The sequence below is a fragment of the Musca domestica genome, unplaced genomic scaffold (assembly GCF_030504385.1).
Source record: "Musca domestica strain aabys unplaced genomic scaffold, Musca_domestica.polishedcontigs.V.1.1 1, whole genome shotgun sequence".
Lineage (NCBI taxonomy): Eukaryota > Metazoa > Arthropoda > Insecta > Diptera > Muscidae > Musca > Musca domestica.
This window is the reverse complement of record NW_026712114.1, coordinates 16,898,277-16,921,116: the sequence shown is the minus strand read 5'-3', so window position 1 is coordinate 16,921,116 and position 22,840 is coordinate 16,898,277. Positions and strand designations below refer to the sequence as shown.

The 22,840-nt window shown below is 35.0% G+C and overlaps 1 protein-coding gene across 1 annotated transcript; it reads left to right on the top strand.

The window, feature by feature from the left end:
• Window positions 1-287: 287 nt before the first annotated feature.
• LOC101900719 (serine-rich adhesin for platelets) lies at window positions 288-22,112 on the top strand. Its single transcript, XM_005181115.4, has 3 exons — window positions 288-422; window positions 14,175-16,349; window positions 17,036-22,112. The coding sequence occupies exons 1-3, from the start codon at window positions 363-365 to the stop codon at window positions 17,516-17,518; spliced, it is 2,718 nt and encodes a 905-aa protein (XP_005181172.2). The 5' UTR covers window positions 288-362; the 3' UTR covers window positions 17,519-22,112.
• The last annotated feature ends 728 nt before the right edge of the window (window positions 22,113-22,840 follow it).

The window sequence follows — 22,840 nt, the reverse complement described above, 5'->3', positions numbered from 1 at the left end:
GCGGATATATAAAAATTGTCTGGCAAAAGTGATTTCTTTTTATGGAATATACCAAAGCAAAATAATCCAAGAAATATTATTTGTGTTAAATATTACAAATACAAAGGCATTACGTTTTTTTTTTGCAAATTTTTGTGTGTATACATCCCTTTATATTTAATGTACATGTATGTAATAATATACCGCAATTAAGTTACAAAAACAAAAAAACTAAATTACATATTCCGTGAAGATCTCCCAAATATCAACGTTAACACAAAGAAGAAGTAATTGTCTCAGGGGCAAGGAGCCAAGAGAAGGGAAACCTTTTAAAACAAAGAACAAAAGGAACCAACCGCCTGCCTAACGCGCAAGAAAATAAAATGTTCGAACTGGAAGAATATTCAAGTGGATTTCACGATGGATTCCTTAATAAATATGCGGTATGTATTATTTATATTTTATCTTTTGTATTGTTTATTTTCTATTGTTTCGACTGATTTGCCGATTTGCCGGTCAAATAAATGACATTTGCTCTATTGCAAAGATTAATACTTGAGAGATGAGGAGCAGCACACCACCACCACATGTGTGTATGTGTGTATTTTCTGCATACATTTTTGGTTCACCACACACGACACAAAAACAAAAGCAGCAGAACACACACACACATGAATGAGGAACTATATTTTTTGCTGTTCCTTTTTGGTTTTTTACTTTCATTTGGAGAATTTTGAATTGCTGTAACGGCTAAACTGTTTCCAGTTATGTTTTACTCATTCATTCGTTAATTTTATTCACCACTTTTTTAAAGAAAACGAAAAAAAAACAACTAACTGTTAACAGCAGGAGAATAATGCACTGTCTCTTTTACTCTTACTGCATGTTTCTCTCTTAGGCAAATGCATAGGGGAAATATATCGAGAGAGCCCATTTATTTCTGTTATTTATAAACTCAGGAAATGTTATAGTGCATGTGCATAACATAGGCAAATGAATGTAAAGAGGAAGAAGAACTCAGCAACAGCGCGGTTAAGTGAATCAAACAAAAAACTCAGTATCAATCGAATGTAATTTTTAAGAAAACTTTGACAATTTTGTTGTTTAATTTTTTTTATTTAAGTTTGTAGCTTCAGAATAAAACTTGGAGTTTTTATTTGTCTTATGTATTACGACATTGACAATATAAATCCATTCGGTTCATTGAATCCGGTAAACTGGAAATGTATTAGAACCACATGCAGTCTTTTGTTTATTAAATAATTTCAAAACTTGTATTGGCATTTGAAAGACGGTCGGCTAGTAGTTTGACATACTCAGCAAATGCATTTCTCCGTCTCGACATTTATTTATCTATAGTTCTGTCGTTGTTGTTCCCAATGTGATGGGTAAGAAGAGTGGGGGATTCAACCTTTTTTTATTACAATTCATGCAATTATTTTCTAAAAAACAGAAGTGTCAGTTCAGAAATTTATACAGTATCAAGAGAGCAAAGTTATGTCTGTTTGGCTCATGAATTTTATGGTGCATGTCATCTCATTGTTGTTGCTGTAATCGCTTCCTATATGAAAGGAAAGGGAAATTGATTATTATTGCACACCATTCAATTACTTTTCACCCAAGTAGGGGAATCCACCGCCTTTTTATGAAAAAATGGAAACAAGTAACCAAGGAAGAATTTTTATTTACAAACTTGCGGTACGTTAATGTTTCGTTGCTCTTTTCGCGTTAATTCTGCAAAAACAGAATAAAATATTTATCTTATTCGACATAGACTTGGTGATTGTTGGTGATAAACAAGTTGCAACTTGCCGTTTAAACATACATGAATGGTCGATGTTGTGAAGCTGAAGGTTTTTCAAGCCTCTCATGAGGGCCTTTTTGGGCCATCTGCGATTTCATTATTTTTATACCCTTCATGGTATAGAGGTTATATTATATTTGTCATTCCGTTTGTAAGACCTCGAAATATATATTTTAAACCCCACAAAGTATAGCGATGTCCGTTTGTCCACGTTTTGGTGTAGCCCCATATAACGGTACCTACCGATATTCGGTATTTTGATGATTTTAGCGACATTATTCACCGGAATTGTTTCAAATTTGGTATTTGAAGTTCGTAATGGATACTACAGCCTAAGACAGAAAATTGTCTGTGCAGGTCCACGTCTTCGTATAGTCCCCATATAACGATAACTCCCGATATTCGGTTGATTGAGCGACATTATTCATCGGAATTGTTTCAAATTTGGTATTTGAAGTTCGTAATAGATACTACAGCATTTGAGAGGAGATTGTCTGTGCAGGTCCACGTCTTCGTATAGCCCTTATATAACGGTACTACCGGATATTCGGTATTTTGGTGATTTTAGCGACATTAATCACCGGAATTGTTTCAAATTTGCTATTTGAAGTTCGTAATGGATACTGCAGCCTAAGGCAGAAAATTGTCTGTGCAGGTCTCCACTTTGGAGTGTCCCCCATATAATAGTACCCCCCTATATTTGTGATGCGCAATTTTTAACAAATTTTATTTTTTTGAAAATTACAGCTTTTTTTACTTGTTTTAACTAGAGACACGTATGCGAAATAGGACGGACATTGTTAAATCAACATAGAATTTTATGCTAATCAAAAATATTCAAAGGTCAAAAATGGATGTTTCGAAGTGTTACAAACGGAATGACAAACTTTATATACCTATAATAGAACATTTATTCTCTGTAACATTTATATAAATTAGGTAGCTACCATTCTTTTTACAATATCGAAATACAAGAAATGTGAAGGAAATTGCGAAACACACCTTAAATATATTCCTAGTCCCAAGTAACACTTTTAAAATTTGTTGGATAGAAATGTGGGATGATAAAAAAGTGGAATTCATTTGACTCCCATAAACCATAAACTTTCCCTTCGATTTACGGACCTACTATCAAATGTGTTCCACAGTTACGTAAACTTTCCTATCTGTTTTGTGGATCTACTGTGTTCTTCCTTTTTCTATGACCTTGCATATCGATAGTTTTTACCCCACTTTAAATGATGGTTATGCATTACATTTTCATTGATTTCTTTTGATTTGGGTTGCTCCCACGAAAAAGCTCATTTGTCCTGTGTTTCTCACTTTTTTGTTGATATCGAATAACAGGGATTTTTTTTTTGTAATTTAAACAAAATAAATTTCCTTACTGCCAATATGTGTTCGATTGTTTGTACCCAACTGTAATGTTTGTCTATGCAAAGGCCTCGCCTCTTCAATGGCCTTGCCATTTACATTTTTGTTGATTCTCACACTTTTGCTCCCACAAAACTGCTCTCTTGTAACTAATGCTCTGGGTTTCGTTTTTTTCCCTTCTGTTGATGTTTCTTTTCACTTGATCACATCCGCGCGCTCTTATTTACTGTAAAAAGCTACGAAAACAACAACAAAATTTTGTATCAAAACAAAACCACGTTATTAGTCGTCGTCTTTGCAATGTGTCTCTGTGTGTGTGGGTATATTTTTCACATGGCTTATTTTTTTTCGTACTACTCTACTACTTCCTATGTTGTGCTGTTTCTTGTTGTAGTTGTTTGTGGACTTTTGTTTTCTTTTCATTCTTTGTTTTGTTTAGTTTAGGTTTTTTTCGGTTGTCATGTCGTTGTTATTTTTCTTCTTAAATCGGCATGTAGCGCAGCTATATATGAATGGATGTGCGTTGTATGTCTTCTGCAGATGAAAACATCTTTACACAATCAACAAATAGGTTGTGTTTTTTGTTGGTAGTTACATATGTATGTAACTACACATTGTCTTTGTTTTTTGCTAGCTCTCTTGTTTTTTGCCGGCCGACCATGAATTATTATTACATTGTGTGTGTGTGTGTGGTTCTCAGACACTTTACTTTTTTGTGGGAGACAAAAATAATAAAAGGAAAAATTAAAGAAGACCAAAAACAAAAACAATAGAAAATATTGCGTTTTTTTCTGCGAAACTAAATCGTTTTATTTACCAAAAACACAAACTAGGTAGGAATGTTTTGTTTTTGTTTGTTGGTTGGTTGTTGGTTGTTGAGTACAATGACAAGTTTTGCGTTTGTGTGAACATCTACTGTTGTGTGTGAACGTCGTTAGTTCAGTGACTTGAGCTTTTTATTTGTTATTGTTGTTGCTGTTTCTTATTATTTCATGCCTATTTCAAATTAAAACTGGAGCAAATGATGAATTTATGATGGCTAGGTTTATGTTTTGTGGGAAGGTTATATGGGTACATTGGACTTATAGTCCACTGCGTGGTGTCTAGGTACCTGTTGAATATAATAGACCCATAAAAGACCTAGTTATAGAGGATCTCCTAGAAGCAAATGTTCTAAAGGGGTTTCACAAACAAATTATCTATAATATGTTTACATTCCGGGGTTTGGTCGAACTATGGCCTTAAAACGTCCAATGAAACCGTCACACGCTGCCCGAATGTTGCTCTGGGGTATTTTGACCCATTCCCGGCGAAGCGCTTGCTTTATGTGATCGACACTTTGGTAATTTTTAGTGCCAACCTTGCTTTTCAAAATACTCCAGACACAATAGACCAACGGGTTGGTATCCGGAGATTTTGGTGGCCATTGTGCGCTGGAAATGAAGCGAGGAACCTCATTTTATAACCATTCTTGAGTGGCGCGTGCTGAGTCCTGTTAGAATGTCCAAGGTCGGCGGCTAAAATGTTTGCGTGCCCAAGGCTTTAATGCGCCCTCCAGAATATTTTAACGATAATATTCGGCATTTATTTTGATACCACCGTCGATTAATACGAGGGGAGAGCGACCATCGGCAGTTATGGCGGCCCACACCATCACCATGGCCGGCGCTTGAGTTCTGGTGGCCAACCGAAGATGCACATTTTCAGCTGACCTCTTTGGCAAGTAAACACGATCATTTCGATTGTTTACAAACTGCTGGGCAACGAATATTTTCTCATCGGAGAAAACCAAATTCGGCAGTTCACCACTTTCGTCCAAGCGAAGCAACACTTTAGCTCTTTTGAGTCTATTTTCTCTCCGTTGCGGTGTAAGTTCTTGCACTTTTTGGAATTTCAAAGGCCTTACCCGGAGCTCATTCTTCAATATTTGCCGAATGGAATATTGCGATATATTCAGCTCAAGAGCCATTTTTCGATCAAGTCGCTTCTTTACTTTTCGAACCATTTCTTCTGATGTTGCTGTTTTCTTCCATCCACTTTCTGACTTCCTGAGCGATTGTACGAGACACAAAAGATTTATTCACATTTAAATGCTCTAACGATAGCCACTTGTGGTTTTCCAGCAAAATATAAAGAAATCACACTATCGCGCTTGAATTCCATCACGAATAACTTTTTTCTGGAAAATTCTCACCAAAATATTTTTGTACGCTTGTAAACAATATAATGACCTGTCACTGAAATAATTTTAACAGCTTTCGGACGAGTGGCTTAGAAATGATAGCAGTCTGAAGTTGGTTGCAATTTTTTCATCTCACCCTGTATGTACGAAAAAGTTTCCCCGTTAGCGTTACTATAATTATGTATTTGTTTCTGGCTCTAGGAAAGATGTAATATATCAATCCACCTTTTCTACAGACCCCATCCCCATGTTATAATTCCTACCAATATTCCTTATTTTAATTGTTTCTCAAAGAAAATGGTTTGAAATGTAATATTTGAAAATTGTAATATGGGTACCATCCCTTCTGGTAGAAAAAGTCCCCATAAAACAATAACTCACCGTGTTCGGTATTTTTAGTTACGTTTACAACTGAACAGTTTAAAATTGAATATTTAAAGATTGTAATAGGTTCCATAGCCATTGACCATACCTAAGTGGTCAAAAACAAAAGTCGATTTGTAGACTTTTTAAATGTGCCCTTAAAGGAAAAAGTCGATCCTTCAATTTTCCCCTTTTAAAAACGAACTCGACTAAAGTTGATATCGATTGAGATTTTTTTGAAGTGAATTGATCGATTTTTTGTGGGTTTTCATAAAAATATATGAAAATTGAAATTTAAAATAGGGTTTACAATCTAAAATTCGATTTGGAATTTTTACCGGAGGAAAAAGTCGACTTCGACTTTTAGACCCCTCAGCAGCAAATGTCGATCTACGTGTCCCTAGTTCATTCCCGCCAAAGGAGTTTTTTGAGACACAGACAATTCTTTTTCATCTTTAAAAAATAACATTACAGTTTTCCCAAATATATATACATACGAAAAATATTAAAATAACAATTTGGCGGGAAAATTCCACAAGGACAAATGATGGGCATATACACATTTCACTTACATTTTGGCAACTTACTTTTTTCCACATCTCTTTTGAATTGAAAAGTTGTTTATGCTATTGCATTTCTTCTTCTTTGCTGCAAAAAGGATTTCTTCTTTGGTGGCATGTAAAATACGCCACAAAATGTTGCAACAGTTCATGCGCCAGCCGGCCGGCCACATTCTATAATACATGCATATTTTCTTCACCCCCAGATTACATTCACATTGAGAATAAAACCTACCAACAGGAGAGTTTGAGAGAGAAGTAGAGAGGTAGAGAGATTAATATGTCTGACATTGAAATGCTCCATTACAACATGGGAATTGTGCAAAACAACGCGAGGAATGTAGGGAAAGGGGTTTTGTCTGGCAGCATAATTGTAAAATTTTGCCGCCGGTTTGTTGTTGTCTATCATCCATTCATCCTTCCTCTATTTTACAAAAACACATATACCGGTTTTCTATGATGCCACCATCATCATTTCAGCCCTTAGCAGCAACACAATTTTATTCACCCCTTTTTTGGTGTTGCACATATTTTTCTATTTGACGGTTTTTTTGCTTCCCCCCTGTCTGGGTTGACAAATGACGTCTGTTGCAAAGTGGTGGGAAGTAAGGAGGTAATTGTAAATCAAAAGTTCATTGCGCTGTGTTGTCGAGATATTATGCACATGAGACTAGGCGGCAATTGGATACACCGATTGCGGTGGCTGGCTGGATGTGTGTTCTATGCTGTTTTTACACTTGGGCTTCTTTTTATGCAGATTTTTTTTTTTAATTTACCTTTGTGTGTAGTCTTTTTTATGGAAAATCTTTATAATTGATTGATATTTGATACTACTTACCCTAGGTAGCAACCCTACATGGAGACTAGATAAAAGCAATAGAAAATAATGAAAGCAGATTTGTAAGAAATTATTCAGCGATTTGATGTTGTGCTTTTCTTTTGTCGTAATTGAAATGATATGCTCCAATTTCTCGGAAGAATTATGGAAATGAGATGTGTGTGTGAGGGAAGGAGGTGTTTTAGAAATTGTGGTTGGTACCGGGAGGAAGATCAAGATAATAAATTGAAGATGTAAACGGCCAAATGGATTTGTAAAATAATTCCTAACTCAATGAAGGAATTGCGTTCCTTTTTATTTACCTACATAGGCACTACAGGAAAATGAATGTTACGGGTCATATGATACGTGGATATTTTTAAAATGTTATGAATAAATGCTCCTTAGGTAAAAAATAAACTTTTTCTTTAAATATATTCAGTCAAATCAGGTATAACGCCGCAAAGCATTTTTACCTATAGATCATTCTATTAATTGAGAAAAACTAAATTGCGAACACTACAACCCTAATGGTTTTTTCGCACTTTGCGTCCCCTTTTTAGTTTGTAAATTTGAAGTGCTTTTGTTTCCTCTAACGCTAATTGCTCTGATCGTCATAGTGGTGGAGGCCGCGAGCCAGCTTTATGTTTCATTTATTTACATTTAACATTATTCTTCGTCATATTTTGCCTATAGCATTTAATTCGGGTATTATTATTAGATTAAGAAAATAATAGCTTTAAGAATTATCTGTTATCATTTCACGTTGGATACTTGTTTTAAGAAAATGAAGAAAACTCAAATAATTGTTAATTGTTGTATTTTCTTATTGTATTTTCGCGATAATATTCGGCATTTATTCTGATGCCACGGTCGAGTAATACGGGCGGAGAGCGACCATCGGCTGTTATGGCGGTTCACACCATCACCATGGCCGGCGCTTGAGTTCTGTTGGTCAACCGAAGGTGCACATTTTCAGCTGACCTCTTTGGCAAGTAAACACGATCATTTTGTTTGTTTACCAACTGCTGGACAATGAAGGGTTTCTCATCGGAGAAAACCAAATTCGGCAGTTCACCACTTTTGGTCAAGCGAAGCAACTCTCTAGCTTTTTTGAGTCTATTTTCTTTCTGTTGCGGTGTAGGTTCTTGCACTTTTTGGAATTTCAATTGCTTTACCCCGAGCTCATTTTTCAATATTTCACGCTTGTATTCCATTATTCTGGAAAATTCTCACCAATATGCTTTTGTAAGCTTGTAAACAATATAATGAGCGGTCACCGGAATAATGTTTTTGCAGTTTTTTCATCTGACCCTGTAGGTTTAAGTTTTGGTATAGCACCCTTCCAAAATGAACTTAGCTGCTTTTTAACCCAAATATCTCGTAATGCGAAGAAACAACTTTTTCTCTGCATCTGTTATTTATTTTAGTATTAAATTATCGACCTTGCTATAGCATAGTATGTGTCCCTTAATGTTCTTTTCAAGGAAACACATTTGCGAATATTTCAGGAGATTTCCGTCTCTTCATATCATCATAGGTAATATCTCAAGGCTAAATATTCCCTGGAAATTCCTCTAATTGGTTCACACTTTAGAATATGTCAATAACATATTTACAGATTCTACGTTTATTTTCTTTTGAATGGATTCCTTAAAAATAATCCGAAGGACATTCAATAAGTGAAACAATAGATTCTTTGGAAATGTTCCCACAGGAATAACATTTTCAGGGATTTCCATGTATTTTGGAAATGATAATGTAACTATATGTGTATATTGCTTGCAGTCCAACGGTAAACAAGGGTACTGTACATTTTTCACCAAAGAAAACCATCACCATTATCCTTTTTTAAACGAAAATCTAAGTCTCTTAAATAACTGAGAACATTCTTAGATTAAAATCCCTACAGCAGGATGGCATAACATGAAATGCGCAATCATTGATTGGCCAGGTAGAAATTTAAAGAAAAGATTTAGCATTTTTAGTCCTGTGTGTTGCACGAACGCACATACAAAGGGATACTTAAAATATACATTCAGGACAGCCGGCAGTTCAGGTACAAGAACGAAGAAACGAACAAACATCTTAAAGGAAATGTGCACATGCATTTTGGAGTAGTAGTTATTACAACAGCAGGATGGCATGGCTACATTGCAACCGCCAGGTGAAAGAGAACAGCTGGCAAAATTACAACACAAAAAGGGGATAGGCAAAACCAACACATAAAGTAACTACAGGGCAGATAGAGACTCAACAGGCTATTACTTTGTTGTCCTTTTATTCTTTTTTTTTTTTTTTTCAAAAAATATGGGGTTGAAATTTTACAAGAATTAGTTACAACATGGCCCTGTCCCATATGCAACCAAAGAACAAGGACAACTTTCTTTTTCCCTATTCCAAGTATTTATTTAAGGTAGGTAGGAGTTTTTTCAAGGATATGGATGATATGAAAGGATGGCATAAAAAAAAAACAAAAATTGTATGTGAAATGTTTGAAGGGCGCGAAAAATTTCCATTACAAGAAGTGCACTAAGAAGACGACAACAATTGTAAAAGAAGGCAGCTGCACAACACATAATAGGAAAAAAGAGGAAACTGATTAGAAATCATTTGGCTATTGCGGAAGAACAATAATTAATATTTGTGATGAGATCCAGTTCATTTCCAATCAAAGGAAGTACACACTTAAATGATGTACATATGTCACTCATCAAGATAATAGATATTCTTTAACGAAAAATACCCTTCTCCCCGGTAAAGAGAGAGCCCATATGCTATGCATCAAACCCAATTTACATGATAACAATCACCAATGTAATTTGTCTGGCTTCTTTCCCGATTTTTATTTAATTATGCATTCTATTTTTCATGGGATTCTTCATTCAAATGTTTTTTTTTTTTTTGAATGTCAAGCGACCTCTCCTATGTTGTAGAGAGCAGAATTGGTGAATTCAAATTCTGAAAACAAATAATTTCACATTTGTCTGGGTTATCAATCACATTTGAATACTCAGCAAGGGTACACTTGGAGCGTTCATTACAAAAGTCTGTAAAAACAATTAGATGAGATGAAATCAAATTAAGATCAACTATTAGTGGAGGACATCAATTTGTGAAGTTAAAAATATTACAAACAACTAAATTTTCCAGTTTCAACCCTATTTTTGTCATATATATGGAATTAAAAAGTAAACAACACTAGAACTAAGGTAGCCAACATATTTCAAGTTCGACCCAACGTGCTCATAAATTCATCTATTTTTTGTTAAAGAGAATTTTAATTTCAGAAGTTGTAATTTATGAATTATAGTGGTGGAAAAATGCATTTAATTCTGACGTTTTTTCTACTGAACAATTTTGGAGGTGTTGAAAAGCCTCACTTCGGCATTTTAATTTTGAAAATTTTTAAAAATTTAAAAAATTCGACCAAGAAACATTGGTTCATCCAAAAAACATCAGTTTTTCGACTTCTATGTTGTTCCACTTCTATGTTGCTCCACAAACTTATCAACAACCACCAAATGTATTTGAGTCCCAAAATATAAAACACAAATATCAATTTTTATACACATTTTTGGGAAAATGTGGTAAAAACCATCAAAATACCGAATATCGGGAGGTATCGCTATATGGGGCTATACAAAAACTGGGACCTACACATACAATTTTTCGCTAACGGAGCTATAACCCTTTAGGACCCACAAATCCTTGAAAAAATGTGGCAAAAATCATCAAAATACCGAATATCGGGAGGTACCTTTATATGGGAGCTATACCAAATCGTGGACCTATACATACAATGTTTTCCCACCGGAGCTAGAACCCATTATGACCAACAAATACCAATTTTTAGACAAATCCCTGAAAAAATGTGGCAAAAACACCGTTATATGGGGACTGGGGACCACATTTGCGCAATAAATAGGGCACACAAGGTACGAAAAAGACCAATTAGCGTTGGCAAAATCACTCGCCAACCATCTCTCGAGATAAATACATTCGTGGCAATAGAATTCCGCACGGTTATTCTTTATTGGACTGTATAAGAATTTGGCGGTTTTGGCTCTTTTTTACAAACTCCATGTTAAAGTACCCAATTTTTTATTTTGAAGGTTTGCAAGTAGCGCATTGTCATAATTAAATTATTCATCACAAATGATAGCCCGTTAAAAACATCGATCCAGTCCATAGTTGACATATTGACTTAATTGATAAAATGTCTCTAAAAAATAAAGTTAAACCTCCACTGAAATAAATAAATCATTCATCAAGAATGCCAACAAGAATCGGTAAAAAATTCAGCCTTTCCCTTGAACTTTTTGATGTGTGGCCAATCCCCCTAAAGTTGCTCAAATTGCCGTTTATAAAATTCTATCGATATTTAATTTTAATTAAAACATTTTGATGTGTACTATTTTCCTCGAATATTAAATTGGCGCCAAACTTCCATTAGACGATCATTCACCAGAAATGACATCCAGTGTCATTAAGAAATGCAGCCCCTATGTAAATATCGATCAAATTGACTTACGTGTGTGTGTACTTTACAGCGCCTTTTTGTAATCTCACATAAAAACGCGAAAATGCGTCAAATAATTTTGGCTTATTCAATGAAAGTTCAATCATTAACCATATTAAATTTGATGTATAATATACAATTAGACCCTATTTAAGTAAAAATAATTTTATTGAAATAAGTTTGCTCTGTTCCAAAATATTCTAGTTTTGCATTTTTTTTCGATATCATAAGGGAAAAATCGAATATCGTAGGAACATATTTACATTCTTGTAATTTATGGAATAGGGCATTCATTTAGATTGGCAATCTACTAGACTTTACGTTAAATAATAGATTTAACGTTAATAATATTCGTTTTTATATAAATAATGTGCTTTATGAAAACATGTTCGGTGCAAATAAAGCTGACAGTGTTTAAAAATAAAGCGATTTTGCAATGTCGTCGAAAAGATTGAACTTTCATTGAAATACCACCATTTGGCGCCGTTCTTACAAATAATATTTGATAGGAGATCTACTCTCAAATGTCGCGAACATTACATTAACCCTTAATTTGTTCAATAAATTACTCCACATATACTCCCCCATCCCCCACAATTTTAAAAAAGAATTATTGAACATTATTTCATTTGCTTCATTCAAACATTGCTACTGCAAACCAGGCAGCAAACTCCTCGAAAAAAAAAAAAAGAAGAATCTCAAATAGAAAAAATTATAAAATCATCGCCTCGTTGATGTTTGCCTGAGCTTTTTTTGCTGCTCTGATAGAGTTGTTGGTGTATCATGTTCATGCTTCTTTCATAGTCTTCTGTCAGCGTTTGCAACATCAAACATTTTAGTGCTAAAAACCATAACTGAAAGGCAGGCAACCCCGACCTATTACCCCATCTGTCTTCTCCACTTTATACTAAAAACATTGCTGCCAAGTCAAACAACACCATCAGCCAGCCAGCCCCTGTTCTCGTCCATTCTTCGTTGTCAAAAACAGCCAGCAGCAGCCGCTGCAGAAGATGAGCAATCATCCAACAACGTCGGCGATGGTTTTCGTCGTAGTGAGTAGTGGTGGTGGTGTTGGTGGTTGCCCTTCACAAATATGCTTGTAATATGGATGGCTGAATATGTCTGTCGGGGTCTGTGGAAAAAAATTTCTTTGCTTCAATTTTTTCTCATTTCATGCCGGCACACTGAAATGCAAGAATTAAAATCCAACAATCAACAACAAAGACTTCAGCAAAATATCCATCCAATACCCAACAAACAACCAAACATACAGATATTCAAGACACACACACAGCCGGACACACACCATCAAACATACAAAGTTCTCATGCACAGCACATTCTCTCAGATATATTATTTTTTGCTATAATACAAGAAAAACACAAAGAGGCAGCCGTGCGGCAGGCAGGCAACACCGCACACAACACACAATCATCTACCAACAATCCAAAGTTGGTGTTTTGTCGTCAACTGTACCCACTACAAAAATTGTGGATGAAAATGATGATGATGACGACGACGGCGGCGGCGGCAAAACAAAAACAGCAACAACCATACAAAACGTTCCCTGAAGTTTGCTACTCTGTCTGCATGCTTGTTTGCTTTGTTGTTATACGGCGTTATTCCTTTTCCTCGTCCACCACCATCAACACCATTTCGGAGTGGTGGCTACTCACCATCAATGAACAAAGAGCCATGTCTGGTTGAATGGTGGTGGTGGTTGTATTTACAATTTCACCACCATCAATTCATTCATACAGATAACAGTGGTAGAGAGCCAACTTAACAGTGCTCTTTAACAAAATGTCTACATGGTGAGAATGAGAAGAGTAATAACATTGTGTTGGCATTTAGCTGTTGCGTAGAGTTGTGAATGGGAATGGTGTATTCGCTTAACCGTTAGTAATGCTATCCTCCGCCAGAGGGTCTATGTGGTAGATGTATTCAGATCGAATTGTACTTGTAATACGCGACACCAGATGGCGTTGCATATATTCCAATAAGAAATTTCTTTAGAAATTAATTGATAATCGTTTCTTATCGATAAAAGACAACCTTTGCTGAATTCTAGGAAAAAATAAAAAGCATTGCTCTGTTCCAGAACCTGCAAGAATGTTACAACGATAACCGATTTTTCTTTTATGAATTCGTACTGAATCCAACCTCATACTAGTCGATGATTTATTTTCTTTATATCGAATTTCTCATAAGATAGTCATTTCAGCAACCTTTTGGGAACACTTTTTTTGGGAACACATTTACATTTTGTAAAAAATAAAAAAAAATGTGCCACAATTTTTGAAATTTTCATAACACTGTGCAACAAAAAAACTATAACTACAGAGAAAATCGAGCAGCTTATGAGATTAGAGTTGAAAATAGGAGACACGTGTATCGGCGTTTTTAAAGTACTGGGCAAGTTCCCTCCGCTTGTTCCACATCTTTTGAAATGTTCGGATTAAGATTTCTTGGAATCCATCAATAGTCTTAGAACTCGTTTATGTATTACTGATATGTTTCCTTTTTCAAAATAACACAATTTTAATTTTCTCTCTTTTCTTTCTTTTTTCCAGGACTCTTCGGGACCCACATTGGATTTCTTTATATCGGATTCCCTGCACGATATGCTAGATGTCGATATACGCAGTGAAGTGGCGAATGTTGTGGGCAGTGTCACCGACTATGAGACCTGTCTGGCCGAATTACCCTTGGCCTTTGATCATAGCACCGATTTGCTAAACACCAATGGCTCAAATGGTGGCAACCTCCCGCCACACAAAGAACCCACCAGTGTCCTATCATCGTGGAATTCCAATTTTGGCATGGGCTCCTCGAATTCCTCATCATCCTGGCTGGGGGCTGGCAATGATTTTCTAGCCGATGTGGGTGCATGTGTTAATCCCATTTCGGTAATGCCTTTGATTTCATCATCACTTTTGCACATGTCACCAAAGACCAACTTGAATGCGAATAGTTTGAGAAGTAGTTCACCGCCACCGCCGTCACCGAATGTCAACGATACCAAATCGCATTTGACCTTTTCACCGGCCCACATTAAGATCAGTGCCAATTCCATACGCAATGAACAGCTGACTGCCCACATACCAAAACAACAGATTATCGCAATTTCATCGTCGGCAACCACGGCCACCACTGCTCCAGCCACCATGGCAACAAATTCGCCATTGCAGAGGAAAAATGCTGCCGCCGTGGAGGCAATAAAAAAGGATTTGGGTACAGAGTTGCGTAAAGTTGTACCGTTGTCCTCAACGAATGAAACGCTGGTCTTCAAGGCAAATGCGGTGGCTATTAGTAGAGAAAACAGCAGCGGATCATCTACCTCAGGCGGCTATGGCAGTGGTGGTCGTAATTCACCGGCCACCGGTCATCAACAAATATTAACAGCCACCAGCAGCAGTTCTACAACCTCCACATCATCATCATCAGCTACTTCCTCGAGCACAATAAAATTGGGCCCCGGTATTGGGGGCCTGACTTTTGCCAACAACATTACCACTTACAATAAGTTGAAACAAAATTCCAGCAACAACACCAGTGGCGTTGCCAACACAACAGGGACGACAAAACTAAATCATCAGGGTACAACAACGATCACTGCCAATGGTTCATCGTTAGTTTTGAAACGAGAACGTGAATCTAGTCCTTTGCAAACTATGAACGCTGTCAACAGCAATGGCAACAACAGTAGTGGGCAAAATCTCAGCAAAATTATAGCACGACAAAGCGCAAGTTTTACAGCCAAGTCAATAGCCCATTCCAATTATCTGCAGCAGCAGCAACAACAACAGCAAAATAACAATAACAACTCCAGCTATTCCTCCAGCAACACAACCACCATTAATGGTGTTAGCTATAATTCCAGCAATTCCTCAGCATCAAGTCACAGTCCCTCGCCCTCCTCAAGTAATGGCTCAAGTCCGAACATTAATGCCGTCAAACCGTTACAGCAAAAAGTCAAAGCACCTCCCGTTGAATCGGAATTTCCCAAACCTGCATACTCATATTCTTGCCTCATTGCCATGGCTTTGAAAAATTCCCGCAGTGGGTCCCTGCCGGTCTCTGAAATCTATAGCTTCATGTGTGAACACTTCCCCTATTTTAAAACCGCACCCAGTGGTTGGAAGAACAGTGTACGGCACAATTTGTCGTTGAATAAATGTTTTGAAAAAATCGAAAAACCCCCCACCAATGGTAATCAACGTAAAGGCTGTCTCTGGGCCATGAACCCAGAGCGTATTACCAAAATGGATGAAGAAGTCCAGAAATGGTCGAAAAAAGATCCCATGGCCATACGTAATGCCATGGTTTATCCGGAACATTTGGAGGCTTTGGAACGTGGAGAAATGAAACATGGCAGCAGTGGTGATTCGGATGCCGAAATGGATAGTCAATCGGAAATTGAAGAGGCCTCCGATTTGGAGGAACAGGAATTGGATGAAACTTTGGTTGACAATATGCTAGTGGAAGAGGAGCTCGATGAGGAGATGATGCATGCTGTGACGATAAAAACCGAGGATCTTCATCATATGTCGGACAACGAAGATGATGGAGTTGATGGAGGTGGTGGTGGCGGTAGTAACAATGGTGATATTATCATCAACCGTTTGGGTAGCATTCACCACCAGCGGCGAGCAACATTATCCTCACCCATCACCCTGTCAACAAAGACGGTAAATGGTGGCATAAATTCATTGTCGGATAGTTTACAACGCGATTTTGACATTGAGGTAAGTTGGTTTGGAATGTTTTTCTTTTTTTGTGGACGGTACCTCCCAAAATTCGGTATTTTGATGATTTTAGCCTCATTATTCTCGGAAGTAGTTTCAAATTTCGTATTTTGGGTTCCTAATGGGAACTTCAGTCTGTGGCAGAAAATTTTCTAGGTCAGGTCTAGGTCTTCGTATAGGCCCCATATATCAGTACCTCCCTATTTTCGGTATTTTGACGATTTTAGGTACAATACTCACCGAAACTGTTTAAGATGTCGTGTTTGAAGTTCGTAATGGATGCTACATCATGTGACAGAAAATTGTCTATGCTGGTCCAGATCTTTGTATAACTTCGATATAACGGTACCTCCCTATATACGGTATTTTGATGATTTTAGCTACTTTATTAACCGTTTATTTCAAGTTTCGGTATTTTTAAGATTGTAACCGAATTTTTAAAGGCTTTTATTTTTTAAAAAATTTCCCAATTCGTTCCAAATTGTGGAGGGTATTCCAAGTTCGAACCGGCCGAACTTACTGCTTTTTAACTTGTTTTGTTGTTGTTATGTTCCAATTCGTTCCAAATTGTGGAGGTTATTCCAAGTTCGAACCGGCCGAACTTACTGCTTTTTAACTTGTTTTTTGATGAATTGATATATTTTTTGAATGCATGTCTAAAATGTAATTTCTCTTTCTCTTCCCAGGTTGAAGACATCTACGATGCCATCGATATTGATGACGACAAGGAGGCTGTGCGCATGGCCATTAACCAATCGGATATTATTGAATTGAGTCCGGCCGATTATAATATTACCACCGTGAGCTGTAATGAGAATCATCAATCGCCAAAGAGGGCACGGTTAAATATCAATTATTCCATTGGGCCGGCGGGTGAAATTGAAAAGCAGATACAAAATCAACAGCAGCATCATCACCAGCAACGTCACATACAAATGCAAAATATTAAGAAGATTGTAAAAGTTCAAAATATTCAGGATTTACAGCATATCCAACAACAGCTCCAACAACAACAAATTGTCGTGCAAACCATATCCAGTAATGGTGGTCTACAGCAACAGCATGCCACAGCGGGCCAGTTTACACAGATTGGTACAATTTCATCGGCATTAGGTGAGGTGGCAAATCAAAATCGTCGCAAAATGCAGTTGGTCAATCGGATTGCTTAAATGAATGATGATAACTAATACTGGGCAAAAATTAAGAAAAAAACCAACAAGGAACAAATTGGAATTCCAATGGTTGTTCGTTTTTATTTTTGTTTGTCGTCATCATCGTTGTCTAGCGCTCAAAGGGAGTTACCAAAAAAGAAGAAGAACAAATTTTTTGTTGGCCGCGCCAGTAGGGAAAAGAGAGAATTGCTCTTGGCGGTCGGTTGAACAACAACACAAATTCCTATGAGGCATTTTAAGAAAATTTTTTTTCTTTTGATTTTGCAATGTTCAAGGAGTTTGTTTTGCAAATTAAGCAATTTGTAGTAAATCTAATTGCCCTTCCTCCTTCTCCCTTTAATAACATCCAACCACCCGCCCGATTTTTTCATAATTATCTATTTAAAAAAAAAGAAGAAGAAAAACAAAACTATTTACTATAATTTTTATTGCTACCGTAATACGCTTAAGTAGCTTTTAAGTAATCTCTTAATGGATAGGATTTTTTTTAATTTATTCTTATGTTTTTTTATTTTTTGATTTTACCCTTATGAGTTTTAATTATTGATTTTACGTTCTATATATTGCTATAAGTTTTACCTTTTATGATACAAAACATACCACATACCGTCATACCCATAGAAATCCTAAAAAATATTGTGCTCAATTTTTGTGAATTTTCAATTTAGTTTTTTTCCTTTCTTCGATTTTGTTCTCAAAAAAAGTGATGCAAATAGGTGTTATTATCTTGCCAGTAATATTTAGGATCAAGTTTGAAAGGGTCATGAGGCTTTCGGAAGTCAATGGGAATCGTTAGGATTCAAAGAAGTTGGATCCAATGCGATGGTATTCTAGACCTTTTACTTATTATGGACTGCTCAAGTTTCCCCTTTCCCCTTTTGCGTGCAATTCAATGGGAATCTAAGGATCTGAACCAGGATCTTTAATATTAGGATCCTCAATTGCATTACTATCAATGTTTATGCAGTGTTTGGTGATTGCAAGGCATAAATAAGATCCATTAAATAATTCCCATCTCCTTTCTGGGTTTGCTTTTGTACGAACCAAATTCAAAGACATAGAAGTATAAAAATGGGACAGAACAGAGTCAAAATATTGTAACCAAGTGTAAATACCTCTGTTGTTATGGTATCGTAACAACATAGTTATCAATGTGAAGTGATTTAAACCGCTAAGGCAATATGTCATTAATTGGGAAAGTCTATGGAATTAAATTTCGAAAAAAAAATGTTATTTTTTCAAACTTTTATTTGTCTTTTCTATAATTGTCTGTTTTATATTAACATGCTTCGGTCATTAGCTGTTACTCTAGATATTATAGACACAAACCATTTGCTCAGAATGCATTTTGTCTAGACTTTACCATTTTTGGTCTTGTGCTGTAATAAAACATTGTATTTTTTACAATAAAGCAGAAATGAAAAAAACATTTTTTGGGGTATTTAAGAGTACCCACTTCTTTGCCAAAGGCTTGAATTCCATCGGAATTTACTATTTTGGATTCTCGAGCTCTACCATAAATTTTAACACGACCCCTTGTTTCTAATATTTTTCTATCTCTAATTTGCTTGTTTGCATCGCTACATTTTTTTGAGACTTGTTTTTTTTTCGTTACCTTCAATTTCATTTTCCTTCACATGAGCTGAATAATATTTTTATTTAGTTTTTTTTTTTTTTATGAAGTAATACTACTAATTGTATATTGAGAATATATATTCCAAAAAAAAAATTAAGATTTCTTCTATTAGATGGATGCATATCAACAAAAATTCTGCAGATGGCTGGGCCAATGGAATGATATCAGGGGATGCTGTTTTCACACATCCCAGCTAAATTTTTAATTAGTTATTAGTAATATACCATCCGGAGATGTTCTCACACATCCCAGCTAAGTTGTTAATTACTAATAACTAAACATAATTTTTTGTAATAATATTTTGTTTTTGTTATCAACATTGGCCCCTGTCACTGCCCAAAGTTTTGTAATTCCAAGTTAAATCATATTTGGCAGTAATATGAATTTATTCGCTACCATTATTTTAAGTTTTTTTTATCTTATTTTCTATTGAAAAGAAAGGTATTTTTCGTATTACCTTAAATTTAATATTTTAAACTATAAAAACGGAATTTTTCAATTCCCCCTAGAATATATGTTATGCCCACATCCTCTAGCTACTTGAAAAAGCCACACAAAAGAAATCCTTTCATGTGTATTTGTAATTTCCTATATCTAAACAGAGAGAGAGAGTTTAAATTTTATTCCCCAAACTCTCTCTTTTTTTAAATTAGTTTTAAAAACAAAAAAAAAATTATCGAATATTATTATAAAACCATCAAAAAATCCTAAAAAAATGTAAATGTACAGTTCAAAAGAAAGAAAAAATTACAAGAAATTTTGTTTCATTTTTTCCAAATTATCTTTATTTTTCGTTTGACAATTTTTCAAACTTTTGCAACAAAAGTCCAAAAAAACAAAAAAGAACAAATTTTTTATACACCCCAGCTATATGACACAAAATAATAATGAATTGATCTCACAGTATATACATACATACATAATATATATAATGTTATATAAAAATCCCATAACTAAATGACCAACAAAAATTATTTTTTTATTTTTTTAACTCAGCATAAAGAAAATATGCTTTTTTGTTTGTTTTTTTTTAAAAACTCTTGACAAATTCCTAATTGAAAAAATGGAAACTAAATTGTTATTGTATTTTTTTGACAATATATTACAAAAACAAAAACCTTTTCGTTTTAGTTATATTTACAAACATTTTCGTTTTTTTTTTTTTTTACAAATATATAACCTTTATCATGACATTCCTATATAAAAAATAATCATTCTTATTGACGCAAATAACACTGTGCTAAAAAATGTTTTTAATAGTAATCCTAAAATGAACTTATTTTGAGGAGGAGATTCTCAGAATACCGTAAAAAGTGAGGTTAAGAAAAAAAGATTTAAGGGGGGGAACTTAGGGAAAGGAGCCAAACTGGCAAAAAATTAGACTTTCAATAGGACATAGGACATGTATATTCAAAGTTTCATACAATGTTGTCCCGCTGAATAAATACTTCCAAATCGGTCTTGTTTTTTTTTATAACATACACCATAAGTTGGTCAGGGTATTATGTCTTTGCAAATTGAAACGAGATAGCCTATAGTTACTTTTGATGATCTGATGAATTTGATCTGAATTTGATGATGATAGAATCCGATTCTGAGTCGATTCATGTACGTTCGTCCGTCTTTCTGTCCATGTATTTTTGTAAACATGAAATTTTGCACAAATCATTCGTTTGGAGATAATTGGTCAAAATTTAGATATAGCTCCAATATATACCTTCGTCCGATTTGTCTTTTTTGTGCACCCAACGTGTAATATCAGCCCAAATAGTATGGAATATTGCACATACGACCAAAATAGGCCTGAAAATAAGTTTGCTCAATTTGATCGAAATCGGTTCACATATAGCTATAGCTCCCATATATATTGTTCATCTGATTTATTATATTTGTTCTCCACAGCCGTAATATGCACTTCGTTACGACGATATTCAGGGAAATATATCAAATACAGCTCAAAAATATCTTTGCCCATTTTAACGAGATTGGTGCAGATTTGGATATAGCTCCCATATATATCTTCATCCGATTTCACGATAATTGTGCACCAAATGGGCGATATAAGCCCGTATTAAAAAGATACAAATGCTTCGGCATATTTAGTCCCTTGAACTTTAAATTATAATTATAATCATAGCTTGAATGAGTTAATTCTCCCATAAAAACTTGATTGTTACTACTCTACTCTACTAAATAAGCAAAGTGGTGTAGGGTATCATAAAGTCGGCCCGCCCGACTTTAAGTCTTTCTTTACTGGTTTCACTCTTTCGCCAATTTACCTTCCAATATATTTATATCCAATATATTTGTTTTGACATAACCTCATATTTTGATTGAAAAACCTCTTCAAAATACTACAATTTTTGCAAAGGATTATGGCACAGTGTCATTAAGAAAAGAAGAAATAAACTATGGTGTCCCTTTAACATCTATAGTAAATCTTTCACAGTATTCATTTGAAAAAAATCCATACATACCATTTACTGTATTCACTCACTACCAACAAACCATTTAAACTACTTTAACTACATAACCTTAAAAAACAACTTAGAAATGTAATTTTGATTTTCTCTTTATGATTTCATGTATAATCAAGAGAAATAAACAAAACATCCCCATCATATTTTTACCAAGCAACAACAACAACCAGCAGCATCAAGAAACCCAGTCAATTTTTTGTACATTTTCCTAGATTTAGTTTTAAGCAGACGTAAATAAAAAGAGATATATACATATGTTTGTTGTTGTTGTTGGTATATTGCATTATAATTAATCCGTTTTGTGTATATTTTTTTTTTTGATTTCACATTTCTTACCTAACAACCCCCTTCACCCTTCATCCGTTCCAAATGTTCTAACTATTACCAGATTCAATTCAGAAAACTAAAAAAAAAACAATAAAAAACACATTTCTTTGAGCAACATGCATTGAAGTACAAAAAAATATTTTTTTTTTACAAAAAATAGTAAGAAGAAGCAAAAAATACTACAAAAACAAACAATACGAGTAAAAAAACAACATTTTATAAAGATATTTTTAAATGTAAAATAGTATTTAAAATAAAATTTAAATTACATATAAATATATATACAAACACAAAACAAATACATATATATACATATACATATAAAGTACATTTATCCTATTTTTCTATGTACATATAGCGTAAAAAACAAAACAGAAAAGAAAAACAAAACAAAGTAAAATTTAATAAAAAAAATGTAAAAAGTTACAAGAAATTGGTGTTTCTTTTAAGGGGTTTTGTAAAAAAATCCAAATTGTGGGTGGATTTTTTAAGCTCGATCAGATTAACCTGCTGCGCTTTCAGTTATCCAAAGATAAACTGGGAAGATCCACGCAATCGAAAAGGATCTGGATATGGGCATTATTAAAGAATATTTCTGTACTGTTCCAATTCTTCAAAATGACAAGAGTTTCGAATTTCGGTAATCCCAATATAGAACATCGTTACCCCATTGTAGCAAGAGTGTAACTGGCAATTGAAAAACAGTTCTTTGTCGCCCCTTGCTACTCGACTATAAAATGTTATTTAAGCAACATTTGGAACACAATACCAAGGTTATTCAGCATTAACCTTGACACACACTTTTTTGGGCAGCAAAGAACCAAGGTGAGTAAGATTTAAACATGAGAAATACTAACATTCATCCTTACTACAAAT

What these genes read in the sequence shown, in the direction of transcription:
- LOC101900719 (XM_005181115.4), top strand. Translation starts at nt 363, where the DNA reads ATGTTCGAACTGGAAGAATATTCAAGTGGATTTCACGATGGATTCCTT. An exon ending in GATTCCTTAATAAATATGCG is followed by an intron (nt 423 to 14,174) that starts GTATGTATTATT and finishes TCTTTTTTCCAG; the next exon opens with GACTCTTCGGGACCCACATT. An exon ending in AACGCGATTTTGACATTGAG is followed by an intron (nt 16,350 to 17,035) that starts GTAAGTTGGTTT and finishes TTCTCTTCCCAG; the next exon opens with GTTGAAGACATCTACGATGC.